The following is a 19586-nucleotide window of genomic DNA, read 5'->3' as shown; positions in this document are numbered from 1 at the left end:
CTATTTTCTTTTATGTATCAGACTTATAATGTAATGTTAGTAAATAACTTAGATTTATACATCTTAATATAAATTTAAATAGCACAATGGATATAAGTTCTATAAATAATGCGGGTTTGCTTAATCAGAGTCGCAATTCTTATGAAAAGGATTAATCAACCGAACAGGGCTATAAAAGACCCAAAGGGTACATTAATCCTAAACTTATCCTTGTAATGAAATTATTATTCTTCTTTCTTTATCATTATTTTAAAAAAAATTAATTTCAATGTGAAAACTTGGACTTTGAACATACAACTCCCATGGAAAAAAAAAATTAATTAATTAGGTGGAGACTTCACCCTTCGAAGTATTAATTATTAACCCACATACTAGGGCACAAAATATGGATAAAAGTCCATAAGAATAAAGAACTGAAGAATATATGATTATGATGGCCTCTTATGATAGAATGTAAGTTCTAAAAATAATGTGGGTTTATGTAATTGGAGTCGCAATTCTTATGATAAGGATTTACCAACCACTCAGGGCTTTAAAAGTCTCAAATCTATCAATATCACTCACCATGACAACAAAGGCTACCTTATTAACCCTGACCTTTATCCTTATTCTTATTTTTATTTTCAGACCCATTTTAGTTTTTCTTGCATCTCAGACCTTTTTTCTTTTTAATTTTATTTTCAATTTTATCTTTGTTGAATAGTGAAGATAGAGAAGCATGTTGTGCATTTAATATCACTATGGCATGAAAATACAAATGTTTAATAATTATAAAAATACAAATTAAAAACTAAAAGTATTTAATAATTACTAAATTTGTAATAAAACTGAGGAATACAATTAGTGTTTTCAATTCAAAATTATTGATTGTGGACTCGTCTGCTGTAGGGCCAATCCTATCATAATTAGAAGGGCAAATTTGGAAGAAAAAAAAATATGAGACAGTCCAAGTGAGAAACTAAAATGAGTGTATTTTAGTACCAATCATCCATCTTCTTCTTTTTTTATGGATTTTTCTTTTAAATTTATTTCGATGTGAATACTTGATTAGCATGAGGCATCCACAATCCATGGACTTTGAACATCTAACAACTCCCATGGAAAAAATTGATCTGATGGAGACTTTTATTCTAGGAAGTTTGAAAAATTTAGGCACACGTATGCATCTAAATTCTAAACAATAATTTTAACCTTTTGCTTATGTAAATATGTGGAATAAATATCAAAGTGCAACGCAAAGATGAATACAAGATTTTTACGTAAAAATATCCAAATAAAAAAAATCACGGTTCCAAACTCGGATCAAAACTAATTGCTAAACTTGTAGCAGTTATGAGACTGACTTAAAACAACCCGTTGAAGACGAAAGTTTGATGCGTTGAAGAAAAGACGAACTTTGTTGGTGGAAGAACATTGTAACTCCAACAATTTCTTTTCCAAAGTAATCACCAACACTCTCTTAGGGTTAGGGCATCCAAATCTTTATATAGGTCAACAAGATAAGGCTAAATCCAAGTCAGAGCAAATCTCACGAAAGTCCAAGCTTATCATGTTACATAAAGGCATTCGAACGCCGCCCAGGTGTATTCGAATGGGCTGACTTATTTTCCCAAGCGCGTTCAAACGTGCAAATACACCCCTTTGTATGTATGAATGCGCTATGAAGCATGCATGATGCGTTCGAATGGCCAAGACATCACCTCTGTATGTGCGAACGCGTTGTGAACGCATGCAGGGTGCGTTTAAATGGCTAAGACACCACCTCTATATGTGCAAACACTTGGGTCCGCATTCAAACAACTGAAACACATTCTCTGTATGTGTGAATGCTTGAGACTGCATTTAAATACAATTCGAATGCGTTGGAATGCGGTACAAATGCAGTGACTTGTCTCCTCTAGATCTTAAAAATCTTCAGTCCGGATATTTCAAAACTTATATAAATGCTCATGTATATATATATATATATATATATAAGAGCAGTTAGATTATTTTATACATATTTGCCACCACTAAAAACCTAACGAAAGCATTAATTATTAACCCACATACTTCTGCACAAATTATGGATCAAAGTCCACCTGGCTCTTTTATTATCTCATATATTTTGAACCATTCCATAGCTCGTGGAACAAAGAACTAAAGAATATATCACAGTCTTTTACCTAACTGCCGCTGAAATCTATTAAATTATATTTATAATCGACTCTATGATTAATTATGAATGAACATCCATAGGTTGTCAATTTTTAAAACGACTTAGCATAGATACATTTAAATGACTAAAAATATCCTTCTCTTGAGTGACATTAGGGCCATTTAACCAACTTATATAAGGCCAAACAAAATGGTCTTCTTAGAAAGCTAATCTTATAATATTGTCTACTTCCAATTGGAGACTTCCACAAGCTTTCAAATTGGTGTAAGGTTTTCAAAAGAGATTTGGTGAAGACTTTGAAAGGTAGGAGAAGGGTATAATTTATTTGTAATATAATCAAAAGATTTAGTTGTGATGCCAGTAATGCCACACATCCACATTGATAATAAATTTAAAGAAAACTACATATGACGTACTACAATTTGACTATATTACAACTAAAGCTCGTCATACCCAGCACTATATTTCTCTTTTGACTGTTAAATTACATATAAGAACTACAATATTTCTAATAACGCCAAAACTTAGGGGTGTAATTTTCTCAATAAATTAAAGCATCACTCTTCTCCATTGTGGGAGTAGTTGAGATGGGTGGTATTGTCGTTAGTGTGATCAATGTTGCACGTTTTGCCTTCTGTTTGTAATTTTATTATCCCCAACTACTAAATATTTATGCCATTCATGAATCATATGATCGATGTTTATGTTATTGGGTTATGATAAAGTGCTCTTCACATGCTAAAGTGAAAAAGGAACTTTAAGAGAAATGATTAAAGGTTTGAAAAAAGAAAAGAAATTGTTTTGATAGACACAAGAAATCTAGTAATTTTTTTCATGTAGATTCCTCTAAACCTCATTGTTTGTGTGTATGTTAATCTTTATAAATAAGAATAAAGAGTGTTTGTTGTCTTTGTTGGGTTTGAAGGATACCCATATTGAAAAGAGAAAGCATAAATAAATAAGAAAGATATCTTAATTATTCGAATTTAGAGCACTTTACTACTTTAGATTAAGCAATACATTAGACATCATAACTATGGACTCAATTTTTCTTTGTTTATCCCTTTTCCTTTAGGAATCAAGCTTTTAGTAGTACTACCAAAGGCTAGAGGAGACCACATAGACTAGATAATTTAGAAGAACAAACAATAAGTTTGATGAATATTAATTGAAGATGACTAGTTCAACGATTCAAGGAAGAACAAATCACATTGATATGGGAGTCACTAAGATTTTCTTGATTCAGGGAAAACAACCTACCATCCAATTAATTATATTACTTGCTACATCACCATCATCATCATCATATATATATATATGAAAGAGAAAAAAAAATTACTTGTCTTCTGGAAGTCAGGATATTAAGAACAATGGTTTTTAATTAGCATCCTGATCCAAATTGTTAAGCAGCATTCATAATTAATTATCACACTCAATCTCTAACAAATATATACATATAGAAGACTAGAACCAGATCTAGGTCAACAAAATCAAAGTAGTCATGCATGTGCCTGGCAGAACTGATATTTTGTCATGAAAAAAGGTTAGTTGCCCAACCAAATATCTTTGTTAATTAGGATATCTATTTATCTATCTATCCCTATAAATAAATACCTCCTTGTCTATGAAGAGAGACTAAGTTGTGGCCAAGGTTGAGTTGAGAACAAACAACATGGCCCTTGCAATGAAGCTCTTCTCTCTTCTCCTTCTCCTCACTCTTATCCCACTTATCAATGCCGCCGGCCTAAAAGTAGGGTTTTACAACAAAACCTGTGCGTCGGCCGAGTCGTTAGTACAGCAGGCGGTCGCCGCCGCCTTCGCCAATGATTCCGGTGTCGCCGCCGGCCTCATTCGGTTGCACTTCCATGACTGCTTTGTGAGGGTAGGGATTCTCTCTCTCTCTCTCTCTCTCTCTCTCTCTCTCTCTCTCTCTCTTTTACTGTACTTACTACTACTCAAAGTTCAAACTTAGCTAGTTTATTATTTACTTATTTTAACTGGGGTTACAAATGAGGGGTTGTTTTGGTGTATATATGAGATAATACTTGAAGTTCACTAAATCTCAAGTAGAAATCTAGTGATAATATCTGTGCATTCTTTCTCTCTGCATAATTGTGACTAGCTCACATGTGAACAAGAGTGGTTATGTATATATAAAGTCAAGCATTAGAGTTCTACTTTGCATCTGTCCACTTCTACCTTTTCTTTTCCATCATCTTTTGACTGGTAGAATAAGCTCAGCCTTAATTTGTTTGTGGAATTTAAATTTGGTCATTCCAAGGATTTTGGTTCTAAATTGTTATTATTTATCTTAGAGATAGTTATACTCAGGCATCTTAAATTGTTATTATTTGTCATATATACTTTCAAAGAAAATATATAAATACTCTTTTTAGTTTAGAAAATGTATGTAATAATAATAATAATAATAATTTAGTAAATCTAAATAAAATTCTCTCTTAATTTTATTCCACCTCCATATGGATAAGAGGATAAAGGAGATATGGGAGTGTGGATTGTGGTCTATGATGGTTGGCTAGTGAAGGCACGAAGAGAGCATTAATTGGTCCATAACTCCCACTTGCATAAACATTTACTTTTTAGGGCCCACATGTGTGGGGAATTTATTATAATTTTGTACTATCTTACAACAAGTAGATGAATGCCTTTGTTCTTGACCCTCGTAATGGTAAAAAAAATGCAAATAAAATAATAATAATAATAAGTTCTTTTGATTAGTTGATTACTTTATTGCGTTCGAATCTAATTTAATGAACCTTTTTTCTAGTACCATAGATCAAGTTACAATTATTAAATAATTATTAATTATCCTAGTAGAAATATAGGGTGTTTTTGATAACATTTTAGATCTAAGATATAGATATGAACTTTTCTTTTTGTTTTATTTTTGTAATCATTATGGTTACTGAACATTTAACGTAAATGCATGTAATTAGTAGTAAGAATTGCATGGAATATTGCAGGGTTGCGATGCTTCCGTCCTCCTGGACTCCCCCACCAATCAGTCCGAGAAGGATGCGATCCCGAACAACCCCAGCCTCCGCGGCTTCGAGGTCGTCGACGCCGCCAAGGCCGCCGTCGAGGCCCAGTGCCCCAACGTCGTCTCCTGCGCCGACATCCTCGCCTTCGCCGCCCGCGACAGCGTCGCCCTCACCGGCAACGTCACCTACCAGGTCCCCTCCGGCCGCCGGGACGGCAGCGTCTCCAACATCAGCGAGGTCATCCCCAACCTCCCCGGCCCCTCCTTCAACGCGACGCAGCTCGTCGACAACTTCGCCTCCAAGAACCTCACCGCCGCCGAGATGGTCGTCCTGTCCGGGGCCCACACGCTGGGGAGATCCCATTGCAGCTCATTCCTCGCTAGAATCTACAACTTCACCAACACCACCCAGGTGGACCCAACTCTAAGCGAAGCCTACGCCAGCCTTCTCCAAACTAGGTGCCCTCAGAACACCAGCCGATTCTCTCCGATTACGACCGCCATGGATCTGATCACGCCCACGCTGCTGGACAACAAGTACTACGTGGGGTTGGAGCTGTCGCTTGGGCTCTTCACTTCGGATCAAGCGCTGTTGACGAACTCGACTCTGAGTAGTTTGGTGACCAAGTTCGCCAAGCACCAAGAGGACTGGGAGAAGAGGTTCATCAAGGCCATGGTTAAGATGGGGAAGATTGAGGTGCTCACTGGGACCCAAGGGGAGATTAGGGCGAATTGCAGGGTGGTGAATAGTGGTTCTACTACTACTACTATCTCTACCACTGGTAGCTCGGATGGAGTAGCTAGCTACTAGTAATTGAGATGTAGACATAGGTAGATATGGTTGTGTGTTTGTTTGATGATCTCTCTGAGTGTTTGTGTGTGTGTGGGTGGGTGGGTTTGAATGAATAAATGACAACTTTGTTGTGGTTTTTGTTCACCACATTAAGTGAGGATTAATACCCTGCATAGAAGAACCACTCCAGTTACAGTACTTCCTTTTGGAACATTTTGTTTCTCCTTTTCCTTCATACAATCAATCACTTTTTAGACCAACAGAACTAATCAAAAAAACTTTTTTCATACAAAGATCTTCTTATTTAGAACTTAATTGACAATTTGAAATGGAGCCAGCCTTTTGATGGCCCTCAGGTTCATTGTTTGGTTTTGTTTCTTTCTTTCCTTTTCCTTTGTTGATCATTATCAAGTTACAATTAGCTAGGCAATTGTTATATGTGTTCTGGGTGTTGTTTCAATTAAATCTTATATTCTCTTTGAGCTTGATGTTTACTTCTGCCTTTCTAAAATATCTCCCTATGGTTTGTGCATCAAGTTTGTAACATCTCAAACTTAATAAAATTATCATCCTACTAAATTTTCATCAAAGAAAAAAGGTTAGCTTATTTCCGAACTTAATGCTCACCTAAACGTGTTTATAAGAGTAGCACCAACGCATGATGAGTAAGACGTCCACTTGGCAAGGATAAAAATATAATATAAAAAGATGATAGAGTATTAATAAGGATAAAAATGAATTATGTCACAACTAAATGGTGTTGCAGTTTAAATTCAAAAATACTCATATTATATAAATGGCATATAATAGTATTTATAAGGTACATGTTTCTTGATCTGTGCTTATGGATGGGATTCCAACCCATGTCGTTCACATAATCTAACTATGACATAATAGATTAGTAAATATTATAAAACATAATATATATATTAATATTACCTTATACTAAAAAAATAGAAAAAAATATATTTTATCTTTTGTTGCTAGATCTAAATTTATTTCACCCCCAAAAGTTGTGTCACTTTATCACCTTATAATTTTTTCTTAGACTGAAATTATTATTTTTTTACATAATATTTGCCTAATTATAAGTCTAATTTGAAAATATTCATTGGAAAATTATAAAATTATTGGATAAGTTTTCTAATACATAAAAAAATAATATCAATTGGATTTCGTAGGATAAAGATACAACAAATTTATTGAGCATTTGTGTATTTTTACAATACTCTTTATCATCTGAAATATAATCGATATTATTTTAGATGAATTAAAAAACTTATTTAATTATCTAACTTTATTGCTAATAAATATCTTCAAATTTGACATGTAGATTAGCCAAATATGATTAAAAAGGGGTTAATTACGTCTACATCCTCTAAACTATTTCCAATTTCTACGAGAACTCCTTAAACTTTTTTATGTTATAATGTTCTTCCTAAACTTTTATACAATTTTCATGTTACTCTTCCATTAGCCTACCGTCAAAAAAATTAGACGAGTCAGCTTACGTGGCAGTTAATTAATTCCAAAATAAGCTAGATGCCCTTGTAACCCTTATATGGCCCTCTAATTAAATTAGGATAATATATATATATATATATATATATAATTTAATTTTCCTTATTAAGAAAATTTATCGATTTCTCCCCTTCACCATTGTCGACAGTTGACACCTCGTCCCTAGCTTGCAACACCATAGCACCACCAATCCCCCACCTTTCCCTCCTCTTCTTCCCCGTCTTGAGAGGTAGTGCCAACATATTTATTCGACGATCTTGAGAAGGAGCTTCCACTTGTTGTAAGGGCGGGGCGAGGCAATGATAATGAGGGTGACGGTAGCCACAACCGAGGAGGGTGAGAGCGGCTACGATCGAAAAGAGCGAAGTGAGATGAGAATTGATGAGACTATTTAGGTAATTCATAATTTTATTTTATTTTGCTGGCTAATTGATAAGCTTATTAACTTATTAGCAGTATAATAATTATTAAGCATTTTTCGTCACCGTCTTAAGCTATTTCACTTTGCCCCAAAATTTAAAGGGGACATTGTAATTTAAAAAAGTTTAGTTCTCGTGAAAACTCTAAAAAAAAATAATTTCATTTTAATTATAACAATAATATGGTACAATGACATAAATAAAATTAAGAAGCGGTGAAATGAATTTTAAGAGTAACCACATTGAGATAAAATATAAATTCTCCTAATATATATATATCAAGCTAATCCAAATGGAGCTCGAGCGAGCCGAGACTTGCTCGGCTTGGCTCAATTATTATTGCGAGCTAAAAGAAGGGTCGAGCTCTCGAGCCGAGCTCACTGGCGGCTATTTTGACAGCACTGGCTGAGGTGTCCAAAACGTTTTTATTTTTATTTTTTAAGGTACGAAAACTTCCTTTGCTACGTTTCTCGACTAAATACGGTACTACTATCAGCCACGTGTCAAGAATCGCCGTGAAGGAAACGGAAACACGACGACGAGACGGCAGAGAGAAGGTTTCACGATTTACACCCCGCGTTACGAATCGGGAAAGATAGAGGAGAAGCGACATCGTTCCCCTTATCCTCTCTCCGCTCTCTTCCCCCGAATCATCGAAACCCTAATTTCTGTAGCGATGAAGCATCGACGATCGTTCAAGGAAGAATATACCTTCGGTTCGTACCGCTATTCTGCGAGTTCCCTTCGTTTCTGTAGATTTCTTTCAGGCTTTTGCAAATTGCTGTTCTTTCTCGTGTTGGATTATAATTGGGGGGTTTGCTTGATATCTGGCAGAGGAGCGGCTCCATGAATCGAGGGACATAATCGCGAAATATCCTGATCGAGTCCCGGTGAGTGCATCGTGTCGTCACATATTGGTTTTTCTTTGTGATTTTATATTTCTTGAAGAAGTTGGGAGAAATGCTATGATCTGTAATTTTACGTGATTATGCTTCCAATCGTCAACTTGTGGGGCTAGAAGATTGATTCAGAGTGGCGTTATGAGGACAAAATTACGCTTGCAATTCTATAAATTGGCACTCTAAGCATAGTATAGAATTTAACTCAGATGAAAGATATGATTCGATGGAGTTGTGGTGGTAGGTAGGGAGGTTCTAAAAAATTCTGGACCAAGCAACGGTTATAGATTTAGGCATCTTGTTTAGGTTGCTATGACTCCCTATGTTGAGTTCCTATGTAGTTATTTACAGTTGAACCTATCCTTTGTTGTCTACGGACTTTCACTCAAAAAAAAAACCTATCCTTTGTGAATAAATAACAATTTAATGGTCCTGATGTATCCCTGAAGCAGAACCATGGTATCTGAGCTGACCTGACCTTAGGAATTGTTGTTCACTTCAATGAAGGAGAAGCAAGGCCACCTGAGAACTGACAATTCTTCTTTTCAATGAATAGGGTAGTGTGGTAGATGATGATTTAGCATTGTAGGCTCAGAACCTCCGCAATGCCCTTCTGTTTGGTAGAATGGCAATGAGATTGGTTGAATGTTTATTGGAGATAAGCATTTAATTATTGTTTGAATGAGTAGGAAATTTAGTGAGTCAGAGCAATATATTCTTTGGAAGGAGCAAAGTGAAAAAAGCAGCTTATGGGCCACTTTTCAGAATTTTTCTTGATTCTTTCTACAATTTAAGCAAGTATGCTAGTTTATTATACCGTATATGGTATGCACTATCCTTTATTTGTTCCAATGCATTCGCCTGGTCATATCCTACATGAACATTTAATCCTTGAAAACCAAACCTATAATTTAGTCTAAATTTAATCTTGTTAAAAATATTTAGCTTTGCCAAAACAGTATTTGTATCTGATGAAGGACATTATGAAGGTTCCTTTTTTTTCTACTGATATACTTTGGAAGGTAGCCTAACATTTGGTTATTTTTGACTTTGAAGGTTATTGTTGAGAGGTTTTCTAGTAGTGATCTTCAAGATATGGAAAAGAAAAAGTACGTTCCACCTTTCACTTATGACTTATATGAGATCTGTTTGTATTCTCTTGGTTTCTTACTATTTATGTTATACCTAGATACCTATTCTCATGCATCTGTTGAAACTTGAAACAGTCACATCCCTTCATGCCAAATGCTTGCCTTATCTAAGAAATGTATCTCGTTCATTACTTGCCTTCATCTTCATGGAGAAAGAGATAAACAGAAGAGCATGTATCTGTGTTCAATATTGGCATCCCAAGGATGTAAATGATTTGATATTGCAAGAAGATAAAACACTATGGGTTTTAAAGAAAGTCAGCCTTATGCTCTATTGATATCTTTAAACTTTGCATATGCATATCTTATGGAGTAGGGACCTAGGTGAATCTGAGGTGAATTCTTTTTAAACTTTCTTCATGCTAGTGCTCTGTCAGGCTAGCCTATTGTATTTATTCATATGTTAGTGCATACATGCTAGATTATAATTATTTCATTTTAAATTTCAAAGTAGATTAATGTTCCTTATTAAATATTCAATGGTAAATTAAATTGTTAAAAATATGCTAATTTGGAAAGGAATATCCTTTCTTTATCCTAGGAAGAAAAGAAAAAGGAGAGGAGAGGAGAGGAGAGGAGAGGAGAGGAGAGAGGCAGGGGGGTTTGTATTTGTGGTAGATACTACCTTCAAATATATTTCTGTTATGCTACTTTGTTTTGTACCCCAGTAGTGAAAGCTTGGAGAAACTTGTGGGAGATGAGTGAAGGGACCGCTCTAGAAGTTGGATGGACATAACCTTGTTTTGGGACATCCTCTCATTTCATTATGGCTGCCTTCTGGTTACCAGAAGGGACAGCTTATTATCAATGGGAATTTTATTTTTCTACAGCAAATTTGAAAATCTTTCTTGTTTTGAGAAAAATTAACAATAGAACTGCTCTTTTTTTTTTTTGTTTATATGTTTGCTTGACATTATTAGCATTTAAGTTAGCATTACATCATCTATTTTGGATGCAGAATATATTCAGTTTACAATTCAGTCATATGCAAATAGGAATTTTATGGCTTGTGCTCTTGGTGATTATTACTGGAATTTCATAAATAGGCATGTGTTGTCTTATAAGCACATGATATAAACATTTAACTGGGATCAGTCGTATTGACATGCGCATAACTGTCGAAATTTCCTGCAAAGGAACGTTTTGGTTGTCGAATCCATAGTTCTACATATAGTTGACAATGACATGCATGTGCCAGGTTATAGGAGTTGCTATAGTTCTCCTATAGCCACAAAATTAGCAAATTATTTCATAAAAATTGCATTTGATTGTAATATATTTACTGCTGTAACTTTGTATTACCCTACCGCAGATATCTTATCCCTCGAGACATGTCGGTTGGCCAGTTCATTCACATTTTAAGTGTCAGACTTCATCTTCCTCCGGGGAAGGCACTCTTTATATTTGTCAAGAACACTTTGCCTCAAACATGTCAGTTATTGAGTTATATCTGCCTTCAACTTTCACATATTTTAGGATCATGTTTTGCTTAGTATCCTTTTATTTTACAGGTAGTCTCATGGACTCCGTTTACGATTCTCACAAAGATGAGGATGGGTTCCTTTATATGTGCTACAGTAGTGAGAAAACATTTGGATGAGCTACCACCATCAGAATATTATGTATAGATGCTCATCCTTGCCCTATGTTGAAAATATTTTTACGAGAACAAGACAAGCCAAGTTGTATATATTTATGAATTCTATGCTTTCAAAATTAACGATTAGTACTCTCTTAATTAATATAAATTTATAATAGGATCAATTACACCTTGTTGCTCATTTTCCCATAGGCTCTTTTATTTATCTTTTGTGACAAGTTGGCTTTCTTAATTTATCTCGACCAATGATTTCCATCCTATGAGCCTTTGCAACAATCCCTACAATATTATATCTCAAATTTGACAGCCTCATGCATGAAACCAGTCCTTCCGGCTCTAATAATCCAGTGCAGGAGATGCATTTTCTTAATTCTCCGAAGAGTAGAAAGAAGGTTTCACCAAGTTGATCTCGGACGTACTGCACCACCACCTCCTCTAATGTGGCTACGTTTTTAATCATCCAACTCTGTGTTGAGATAGTAATGCCATCATCCAACTCAATCCCCAGTAGACTTCATGCCATATCCTCTATTCTTCCAAGTGAGCAAAATCAATGGTATTACCCGAGGTACCTCTATAGCGAGGGATTTGAAAATACCAGTAAGCAATCTATATATATTTGAGAAGGATGTTTTACTAATAGCTTTCAAGACATCTCTATATGCATGCATTGCCCCCATAATTAACAGCGACTGTGCTGTATGTTTGGCATGAGAGCTCTCGGATGGTGGGGTATTGGCATTCTGTTTGCTTAATTAATAACCCAAGTTCTGGTGTTCTTAATTTGAAGGTTTGAAGGGCCTTTTCAGACCCAGCTAGCAGCTCACCGGATTAATTACTCATAAGTGATTTTGCCGGAAGGTTGTTAAAGCTATCAATGGATTACAATACCATATTTGTTGGACTATTTCTACCATTGAAGAAAACTTTACATTTTCTTTTTACTAATATAACCCTTTTTTTTATTTTTATTTTACAATTTTCGAGCATAAATATATCCAATGTAATTATCTATTTATTATTATATATATGATAATTGACATATATAATATCCAACATTATATATTTTTTTTATACAAAGTAATCATTACATTGTGCCAAACTAAACATTAAAATACTTATAAACTTTAATAGCTACCTATTTTGCATATAAAATGTCCACATAAAGTTATCCTTAAAACCCAATAAATTAAAATCTTCAGATGATTCTATTCGGATCCAATAAATAGTCCGGATCCGAAATCCGATGTTGCCGTTCCTTGGACTCTTCTCTTGGAAGTTGGAAATCCCCCAAATCGTGAACTGAAGAGGAGGAGAAAGATGGGATTTGGTTTCTTGGTCGGAGTATTCGGTGGCCTTCTTCTTTCCCACGGCGCCTTAGCCACCATCCACTGTAACCTCCTCTTCTTTACGATCCCGTTAGCCGTGGATAGTTGTAAACTTTTCGATCTCAACCCTTGAACTTTTGATTCGATTCGTTGCTGCAGATAGAGGAATGCTCAAGATCGCGGAGGAGGAGTTCTCGGGACCTCCCATGAATGTATACCCACTTCTCAAAATCCCACCTTTCTTATCAAGTTTCGATCTTTTTTGAGTTTGGTAATTTGTGGATCTATTGTGTGTTTGTAATGTAGGTGGTGGTGGAGCTGCTCTTGGGTTTAGTTCTGTGTATGTGGGCAGGTCTGGCTGTGCCGTCGAAGTTTCACTCAGTTCTTCCTGATTCGGATGAGAACAGGTAGAATCTGACTCTCCTTTTTCATTTCAAATTAGTGGTCCACAATTAAGTAACATAATGTTACTTGAGTATACAAAAAAAAGAAAAAGAAATATGCTATACTGATACATTACTAGTGTAGATGGCTCCAAGAATTTTAGATAGATGTAGTTGGATGATGTAGCATTATCTGTAAGTAATTTGATGCCAAATCTCGAGTGCCGCATATATGAATGCATATGTAGGTACGTAGATCATATTTTAGGATACAGATAAAATCTTGGTGGAATTCGAGACATTGTTATGGCGTGTGTGCAACTATTTGAAACCTTTTAATTGTAAGGTCTCTTTTACTGTTCTCGTTGTTAGCTTATTCTGTAAGTTGATTTTGTAGGTATTAACTTTTCAATTACTCAGCTTGCTAGTAGATTTGATAATCTGATAGGATGTAGTTTAGTAAGGTCATGAATACCTTGTCTATACATGTCCTGCATATTGTATGTTCTATTATTCTGTAGTAGAGAAGTGTTTAAAGGTTCAAGCTGAAGGTGTTAGAAGTGGAAGAGGAAGATAAAATAATACTTCAATAAGACTAAGTCACAAAAAAATCTTCTACTCACATATTGTGAAGAAACAAATTAATAATCACTACCACTTGACAGAATTTTGTTGAGGATCATATAAATGTTGGTAGTTGTCAATATATTCATCGTCATCCTCATCAAGACGATAGAGATAATACTGATGATGAGGGCCGGGCACATTGAATATTGATCTCATCAGTCTTCCATATCGTAGGAAGTTGACTGATGCTCTTTATATGCATCCCAAGCATCAAACTGAATACCATTATAATTTCCCTAACTATAACTAATCATTTTCAGATAATAGTTTATTATAACCCCTTTATGACTTGAATAACACTTTATTTATCCGAATAACCATATAATAGTTATAGTTATAGAAATTATAAATTTCTAATGGTATTCAATATGATGATTGAGATGCATATCAAGAGCATCTGTTTCTTCCTACGATATGGAAGGACCAATGAGATCAATATTTGATGTGTTCGATCCTCATCATCAGTATTATTTTGATAATGACAACAACCAACATTTGTATGGTACTAAACAAAATTTTGTTAAGCAGTAATGATTATTAATTTATTTCTTCAGAAATGTGAGTTGTAATTTTTTTTTATGACTTTCTTCATTTCTGTAATTTTAAAATATCTATGCTATTTTTCTTAAAGTTTTTGTTATTTTTTAGAATTTCCTTAAAAGAATATCAAAACTGAAAAAACTTCAAACCATGTCCAGTGGACCTCAATCAAATATCTTGTGATTGTGCTACTCTCTCTCTCTTAACTATCTTAATTTGACTAACTTCCCTATATATATAGCTTTTTAATGAACTGTCATACAAATGCAGGATTGTTTGCCTACCAGCTAACCTGGACTTCATGATCTTCAATCACCGTAGTGGCATGTTTCCTTCCAATTCAAAAATGAAGTTGAAGACCTAGGAACTTCCACAGTTTACTTTCTTTTGACGGAAATTAAACTTGGATAATGGATTTTAGGGTTTTATTTAATGCCATGGAAAACCTGCAAAATATGGTTGTATTTCCTGTACTTGTTTTTTTTGTTATTCTTTTGATTCTCAAAGACTGGATCAATTAGTTCCTTGCAACTGACAATAGAAGAATATGTTTTAATATAATTTGAGCATCTTCATTGACTTGTTCAAAATCTTATTTTTCTTCTTTGTTTGTTTGTTGAGGAGTATATCGTTGGAAATGAGAGAGTTCTGTCTAAATAATTACTACCTGAACTCAGCAGATGTAGTATTGTTTGGCATCCCAATGGATTTTTCTCCACACTACTAATCAATTTGAGGTCAATTACGATAGTTGGATGCTCAATTTTGAGGTCAATTATGATAGTTAGATGCATACATTGATGCATTGGCACGCATCCGATGATGCACATTAATTCAAACAGATTAACACAAATTCCACTCTCTTTCCTTATACTTCAATTGCTACTAAGGGTAACAAAACCCAAAGACTTTTAAATAAGTTTGAGTTTACCATACTTAGGTTTCGAATCATAACCTGATTATTAAATAGATTGCATAATTATTTGTCATTTTAACCCTTTTAATTTAAATCAACTTGTTTATAACTTGATGATCTTATGACTGAAATAATTTATTATAACACTTATTATTTGAATAACCATATAACTCGTTTAACCAGTTTAAATCTAACTTATTTAACAAGCAGGTTTAATGTAACTCATTTAATAAATGAGTCATAATTATGATAGCTTGAACTTCCCCATGTACCTCTCAAATCCTAATCCAATCTCTATTCTCCCCTCCTCCCCTTTAACTCCAGCCACAATCACTATGGCAGAATAATTCCTTTTTTTCTCTTTGCTTTTACTATATACATTTATCACCCCCTCTCTTTATCGCCTCCTTTCATCTATGACAAGCCCAATCCTGGCCTCTCTTCCAACCCATCACCTCCAAGCCATGCCCGATTCAGACTTAAGGGAAGAATTACAGCAAGGTGAGGTTTTGATGCATTGTTTTTTTTTGTTTAGAAATGAATAGCTAAGTAAAACATATAATTTGTATGAGAATTGAAGGCTATATATATATATATCCATGTAGCATTGATGAACTTTTGATGTATTAATGTTATATATTTCATATAGACAAGAATCATACACTGAGGCATGTTGCGTGATCTAGACATGAAAAGTATGACAGACAGTGTTGTAATATTCTTGCATAACTTATGCTGCCATTCTTTGTCAACTGCATTATGATCAAAGATTATTGCATGTTAGCTTTACTGCTGAAATGATCTAGACATGAACAGTATGACACAGTGTTGTATTATTCTTGCATAACTTATGCTGCCATTCTTTGTCAACTGCATTATGAACAAAGCTTATTGCATGTTAGCTTTGCTGCTGAAATGTTTCAGTTATATTGTTTCTGACTGCGACTCAATCGAGGTCATCCATGAGTGCCAGAGGTGGCTCGTTGACACCCCTGATTACAGGATGCCGTCGCGCTGAAAACTGATAAAAAATTTTATCATCTCCTCGTATTAATTCTCTGCTTTAATTGGATGATTAGTTTCTGATGGCCTATGACAGGGTATTTGTGCCTGCTAATGGCAAGTCCAAGGTGCATCTTAATCTCAATGCTTGCAAGGCATTAGGCTTGGTTGAGAAGATGGCATACAGTTCTACTGTCTGGAATCAGCACGATCGTGTGTGGTGATGGCGATGCGGCGGTATTCTTCCTTGTTGATGTTAAGTTCAAATTGTAGATTGATGAGTGAACTATCTTAGGTTGTCTTTGTTGTCTTCTTAGTCCATTCAATGACAGTTCAAATGCTCTTCCAGTTATTTCATACGAGAACCACTTGTTCCTTAACTGCTGAGAGGAAGAATTTTGGCGATCAAATGTAAGAGGCTTGTGGTGAAACATCAAGGCTTCTTTGCTATCTGTTCTCCTTAGAGAAGTAATGTTCTGAATGTCTATCAAATTTAGTTATCTAGTCAGATAGACTTAGTGATGCAGGTAAGATGCTGAAGAGCAAAATCAAAACAAACCAAAACCACAGTTGACAGTTTGCCTTTTGTTCTTCTTTCTCATTTTACAATGCATAAAAAACACATGATTCTGACTTATTTTCTACAGTCAACTTGTTAATGTCTCCAAATATGACAATGTGGAGCTTATGCCATTGCATTCTCAAAACGTTATGCTTTGATTCGCAAAGTTGCAGTTTCTGGAGAATACACTGATTCAGTAGAGACTGGTGTAATTGATTATGTGGATGATGATGCATGAAAATTAAGTAAATCACAGCCTCAGAGAAATTAACAAGTTAACAGCAGTGATGTGGTTACATTCAAACTTTCAGATCATAGACAATTCGCTCAACACAGTTGGGCCAAATGAAACTACACTGACAAGGGAAAGCAAGAACTACTGCTCTGCTCACACCATGACATAAAGAACACTATACAAATTACAATCAACTGCCCAGATTCATCTCCACCTCCAAGACCTCCTCCAGGAACTACAAGGACATTACCAACACCAGGGAAGGACCCAAACAATCACCTTCTGTAGGGTTACCAAAGAACCCCCGAAGCCAGAAAAGTTCTGCAACCAAGAAGGCTTCTGCTCGTGGGGATGTTTCATCCTTCTCGACACGTACGTAACAAAAATTCTCAATAAAGAGAGAAAGGAGCAGTATTATCTTCTTAGGCCTCTCCATGAGTTGCTACCTAACTAGGTATTTTTTGAATAGTCCTTTCCTTCTTATAGGAAAGGAAATGTGAGCTGCTGATCTCTTTAAGAGTTGTAATAGAATCATGGTATACAACCAAACCACTTCCTCGGCGACATACGCTCATCGTTGCCTTGCAATCTTTCTCGAAGAAAACAGAAGTAGAATGAGTATGTAGGCTTTCTGTTGCATTGTTTATGACAGATGTGTTTTCAATTTTGGATGTTCCAAGATGAACCTCTGCCTCTATAAATTGTATTCTTCTTCTACTTTCAACATTTTTTCCATCTCATGTAATACACATATTATGTCCCTGCTTTGAGCATGAAAGCTCTCTCTTCCCATAAAGAATTCATGAACAACTCCATCCACCTCCACCCAGCTGCAGCCTGCAACCTTTCTCACCTGGAGATCATTCATCTCTTTTCTCATCCTAGCAGTATCATCCAATTGCCCTACATCATTATATATATTAGCTATAAGAATGTAGAACCCGCTATCTTTAGGACCCAATTCAACCACCTTTCTCCACACGCGGTTAACCATTTCTACATTCTTGTGAATTCTGCATGCACTGAGAAGAGTCTTCCAAATTACTGGATTAGGTTGAATTGGCATCTTCTCCAAAAACTCCAAAGCCTCTTCTAGGAGCCCTGCGCGCCCTAAAATATCTACCATGCATGCATAATGTCTTATATTTGGGGTTAATCTGTAATGGCTGGTGAAGAGATTGAATACTGCCTGGCCCTCACTCACCAAGCCCGCATGACTACAAGCACTGAGAAGACCAATAAATGTAATGTCATTGGGTATTATTAGGGGATCATCTTGCATCCTTGAGAAGAAATTAAGGGCATCTCTACCACGACCATGAGCTGCAAGACCTAAGATGATAGAATTCCAAGCTGATAACTCCTTATGCTTAAGATTTTGAAAGATGTTTATAGCATCATCTATGCATCCACATTTGGAGTACATATCCAAAAGTGCAGAACCAAGGATCGAGTCCACTTGTACACCCATCCTTCCTATGTAGGCATGGATCCACTGCCCTTGAGTAAGAGCTCCAAGCTCCGCAACTGCTGGTAGAACGCTCACAAGTGTGACTTTGTTTGGCTTCACACCAGCCATTTGCATGTCAATAAAAACTTCCAGTGCCTCCCTAAACTGGCAGTTCTGCACATACCCAGATATCATAGTCGTCCAAGTGACCACACCCCATTCAGACACCATGCTATCAAAGATCCTCCGTGCAACTTCCACACGACCACATCTCAAATACCCAGATATCAGTGAGTTCCATGAGAACTCATTCCTCTCCGGCATCGCATCAAACAGATCCTGAGCAATCTCCATCTCCCCACTCCTCGCATACCCATCAATCATAACACTCCAAGAAACAACATTTCTCTCTGCCATTCCATCAAACACCTTCTGTGCAGACCTCAGATCGCCAATTCTACAAAACCCAACGATCAAATCATTCTGCGAAATAACATCATCTGGTTTGGAGCACATGGCGAGCACATTAAGGGCATCTTGGCAGGCATGGCACTTGGTGTACATCCTAATGAGAGATCTCTGGACAGGAACATCATAAAGGAAGCCACTTTTGACAGCATGCGCGTGGAGCTGCCGACCTTCTTCCAAGGCATGGAGCTCGTGACAAGATCGGAAGAGGGAGGGAAAGGCGATGCGATTGGGAGCGAGAGCCCCGCGCGAAAGAAGAAGGGAGAAGCGGAGAATTGGGTCTTGGGAGGCGGGGGGAGGATGAGTTTGGTGAGGTTTTGGGTGAGATTTGGTGGGAGAGGAAGAGAAGGGGAGATTGATTTGCGTTTGCTTCTTTGGAAGCTTTCCATAGTCTTGGGGATGAGAAGATGACAGTTGATGCAAGGGAAATGGCGCGGCGGACATCCCAAAGATACTGTATAACTGTTTCAACTGTAATAACTGACATATAAGATAAATGGCATTATTATGGAAGGAAGGCAGAGGATAATGAG

The 19586-nt window shown here is 36.1% G+C and overlaps 4 protein-coding genes across 5 annotated transcripts; 3 read left to right on the top strand and 1 right to left on the bottom strand.

Moving 5' to 3' along the window:
- Positions 1–3788: 3788 nt before the first annotated feature.
- On the top strand, positions 3789–6105 carry LOC140776304 (peroxidase 1-like). The gene is made up of 2 exons (XM_073119967.1): positions 3789–4040; positions 5143–6105. Exons 1-2 carry the CDS (start codon positions 3831–3833, stop codon positions 5968–5970), a joined length of 1038 nt encoding a protein of 345 aa, XP_072976068.1. The 5' UTR covers positions 3789–3830; the 3' UTR covers positions 5971–6105.
- Positions 6106–8390: 2285 nt separating this feature from the next.
- Positions 8391–11723, top strand: LOC140775763 (autophagy-related protein 8i-like). The gene is made up of 5 exons (XM_073119184.1): positions 8391–8608; positions 8727–8782; positions 9848–9900; positions 11255–11373; positions 11454–11723. Exons 1-5 carry the CDS (start codon positions 8569–8571, stop codon positions 11540–11542), a joined length of 357 nt encoding a protein of 118 aa, XP_072975285.1. The 5' UTR covers positions 8391–8568; the 3' UTR covers positions 11543–11723.
- Positions 11724–12684: 961 nt separating this feature from the next.
- Positions 12685–17002, top strand: LOC140775764 (membrane magnesium transporter-like). 2 transcript variants are annotated; one of them, XM_073119185.1, is made up of 5 exons: positions 12685–12935; positions 13030–13082; positions 13177–13277; positions 16436–16575; positions 16688–17002. In XM_073119185.1, the coding sequence occupies exons 1-4, from the start codon at positions 12863–12865 to the stop codon at positions 16560–16562; spliced, it is 354 nt and encodes a 117-aa protein (XP_072975286.1). In that variant the 5' UTR covers positions 12685–12862; the 3' UTR covers positions 16563–16575; positions 16688–17002. The 2 variants fall into 2 exon arrangements, with proteins under 2 accessions (XP_072975286.1, XP_072975287.1); XM_073119186.1 differs by lacking the exons at positions 16436–16575; positions 16688–17002 and adding an exon at positions 14691–14999 and having other exon boundaries at positions 12763–12935.
- An 827-nt stretch (positions 17003–17829) lies between these two features.
- Positions 17830–19497, bottom strand: LOC140775707 (pentatricopeptide repeat-containing protein At5g48910-like). Its single transcript, XM_073119114.1, has one exon. The coding sequence runs from the start codon at positions 19495–19497 to the stop codon at positions 17830–17832; it is 1668 nt and encodes a 555-aa protein (XP_072975215.1).
- Positions 19498–19586: the final 89 nt, after the last annotated feature.

This window comes from Typha angustifolia, chromosome 14 (assembly GCF_048772165.1).
Source record: "Typha angustifolia cultivar Huaian chromosome 14, ASM4877216v1, whole genome shotgun sequence".
Classification (NCBI taxonomy): Eukaryota; Viridiplantae; Streptophyta; class Magnoliopsida; order Poales; family Typhaceae; genus Typha; species Typha angustifolia.
The sequence above is the reverse complement of the archived record's forward strand: the minus strand, read 5'-3'. Positions and strand labels throughout refer to the sequence as shown.

Bases quoted from the DNA above. Each gene is read 5' to 3' on its own strand.
- LOC140776304 (XM_073119967.1), top strand. From the start codon at position 3,831: ATGGCCCTTGCAATGAAGCTCTTCTCTCTTCTCCTTCTCCTCACTCTT. The intron at 4,041-5,142 runs GTAGGGATTCTC...GGAATATTGCAG, and splicing joins TCCATGACTGCTTTGTGAGG to GGTTGCGATGCTTCCGTCCT.
- LOC140775763 (XM_073119184.1), top strand. From the start codon at position 8,569: ATGAAGCATCGACGATCGTTCAAGGAAGAATATACCTTCG. The intron at 8,609-8,726 runs GTTCGTACCGCT...GATATCTGGCAG, and splicing joins CAAGGAAGAATATACCTTCG to AGGAGCGGCTCCATGAATCG. The intron at 9,901-11,254 runs GTACGTTCCACC...ACCCTACCGCAG, and splicing joins CAAGATATGGAAAAGAAAAA to ATATCTTATCCCTCGAGACA.
- LOC140775764 (XM_073119185.1), top strand. From the start codon at position 12,863: ATGGGATTTGGTTTCTTGGTCGGAGTATTCGGTGGCCTTCTTCTTTCC. The intron at 13,083-13,176 runs GTATACCCACTT...TTTGTAATGTAG, and splicing joins TCTCGGGACCTCCCATGAAT to GTGGTGGTGGAGCTGCTCTT. The intron at 13,278-16,435 runs GTAGAATCTGAC...GGCCTATGACAG, and splicing joins CCTGATTCGGATGAGAACAG to GGTATTTGTGCCTGCTAATG.
- LOC140775707 (XM_073119114.1), bottom strand. From the start codon at position 19,497: ATGTCCGCCGCGCCATTTCCCTTGCATCAACTGTCATCTTCTCATCCC.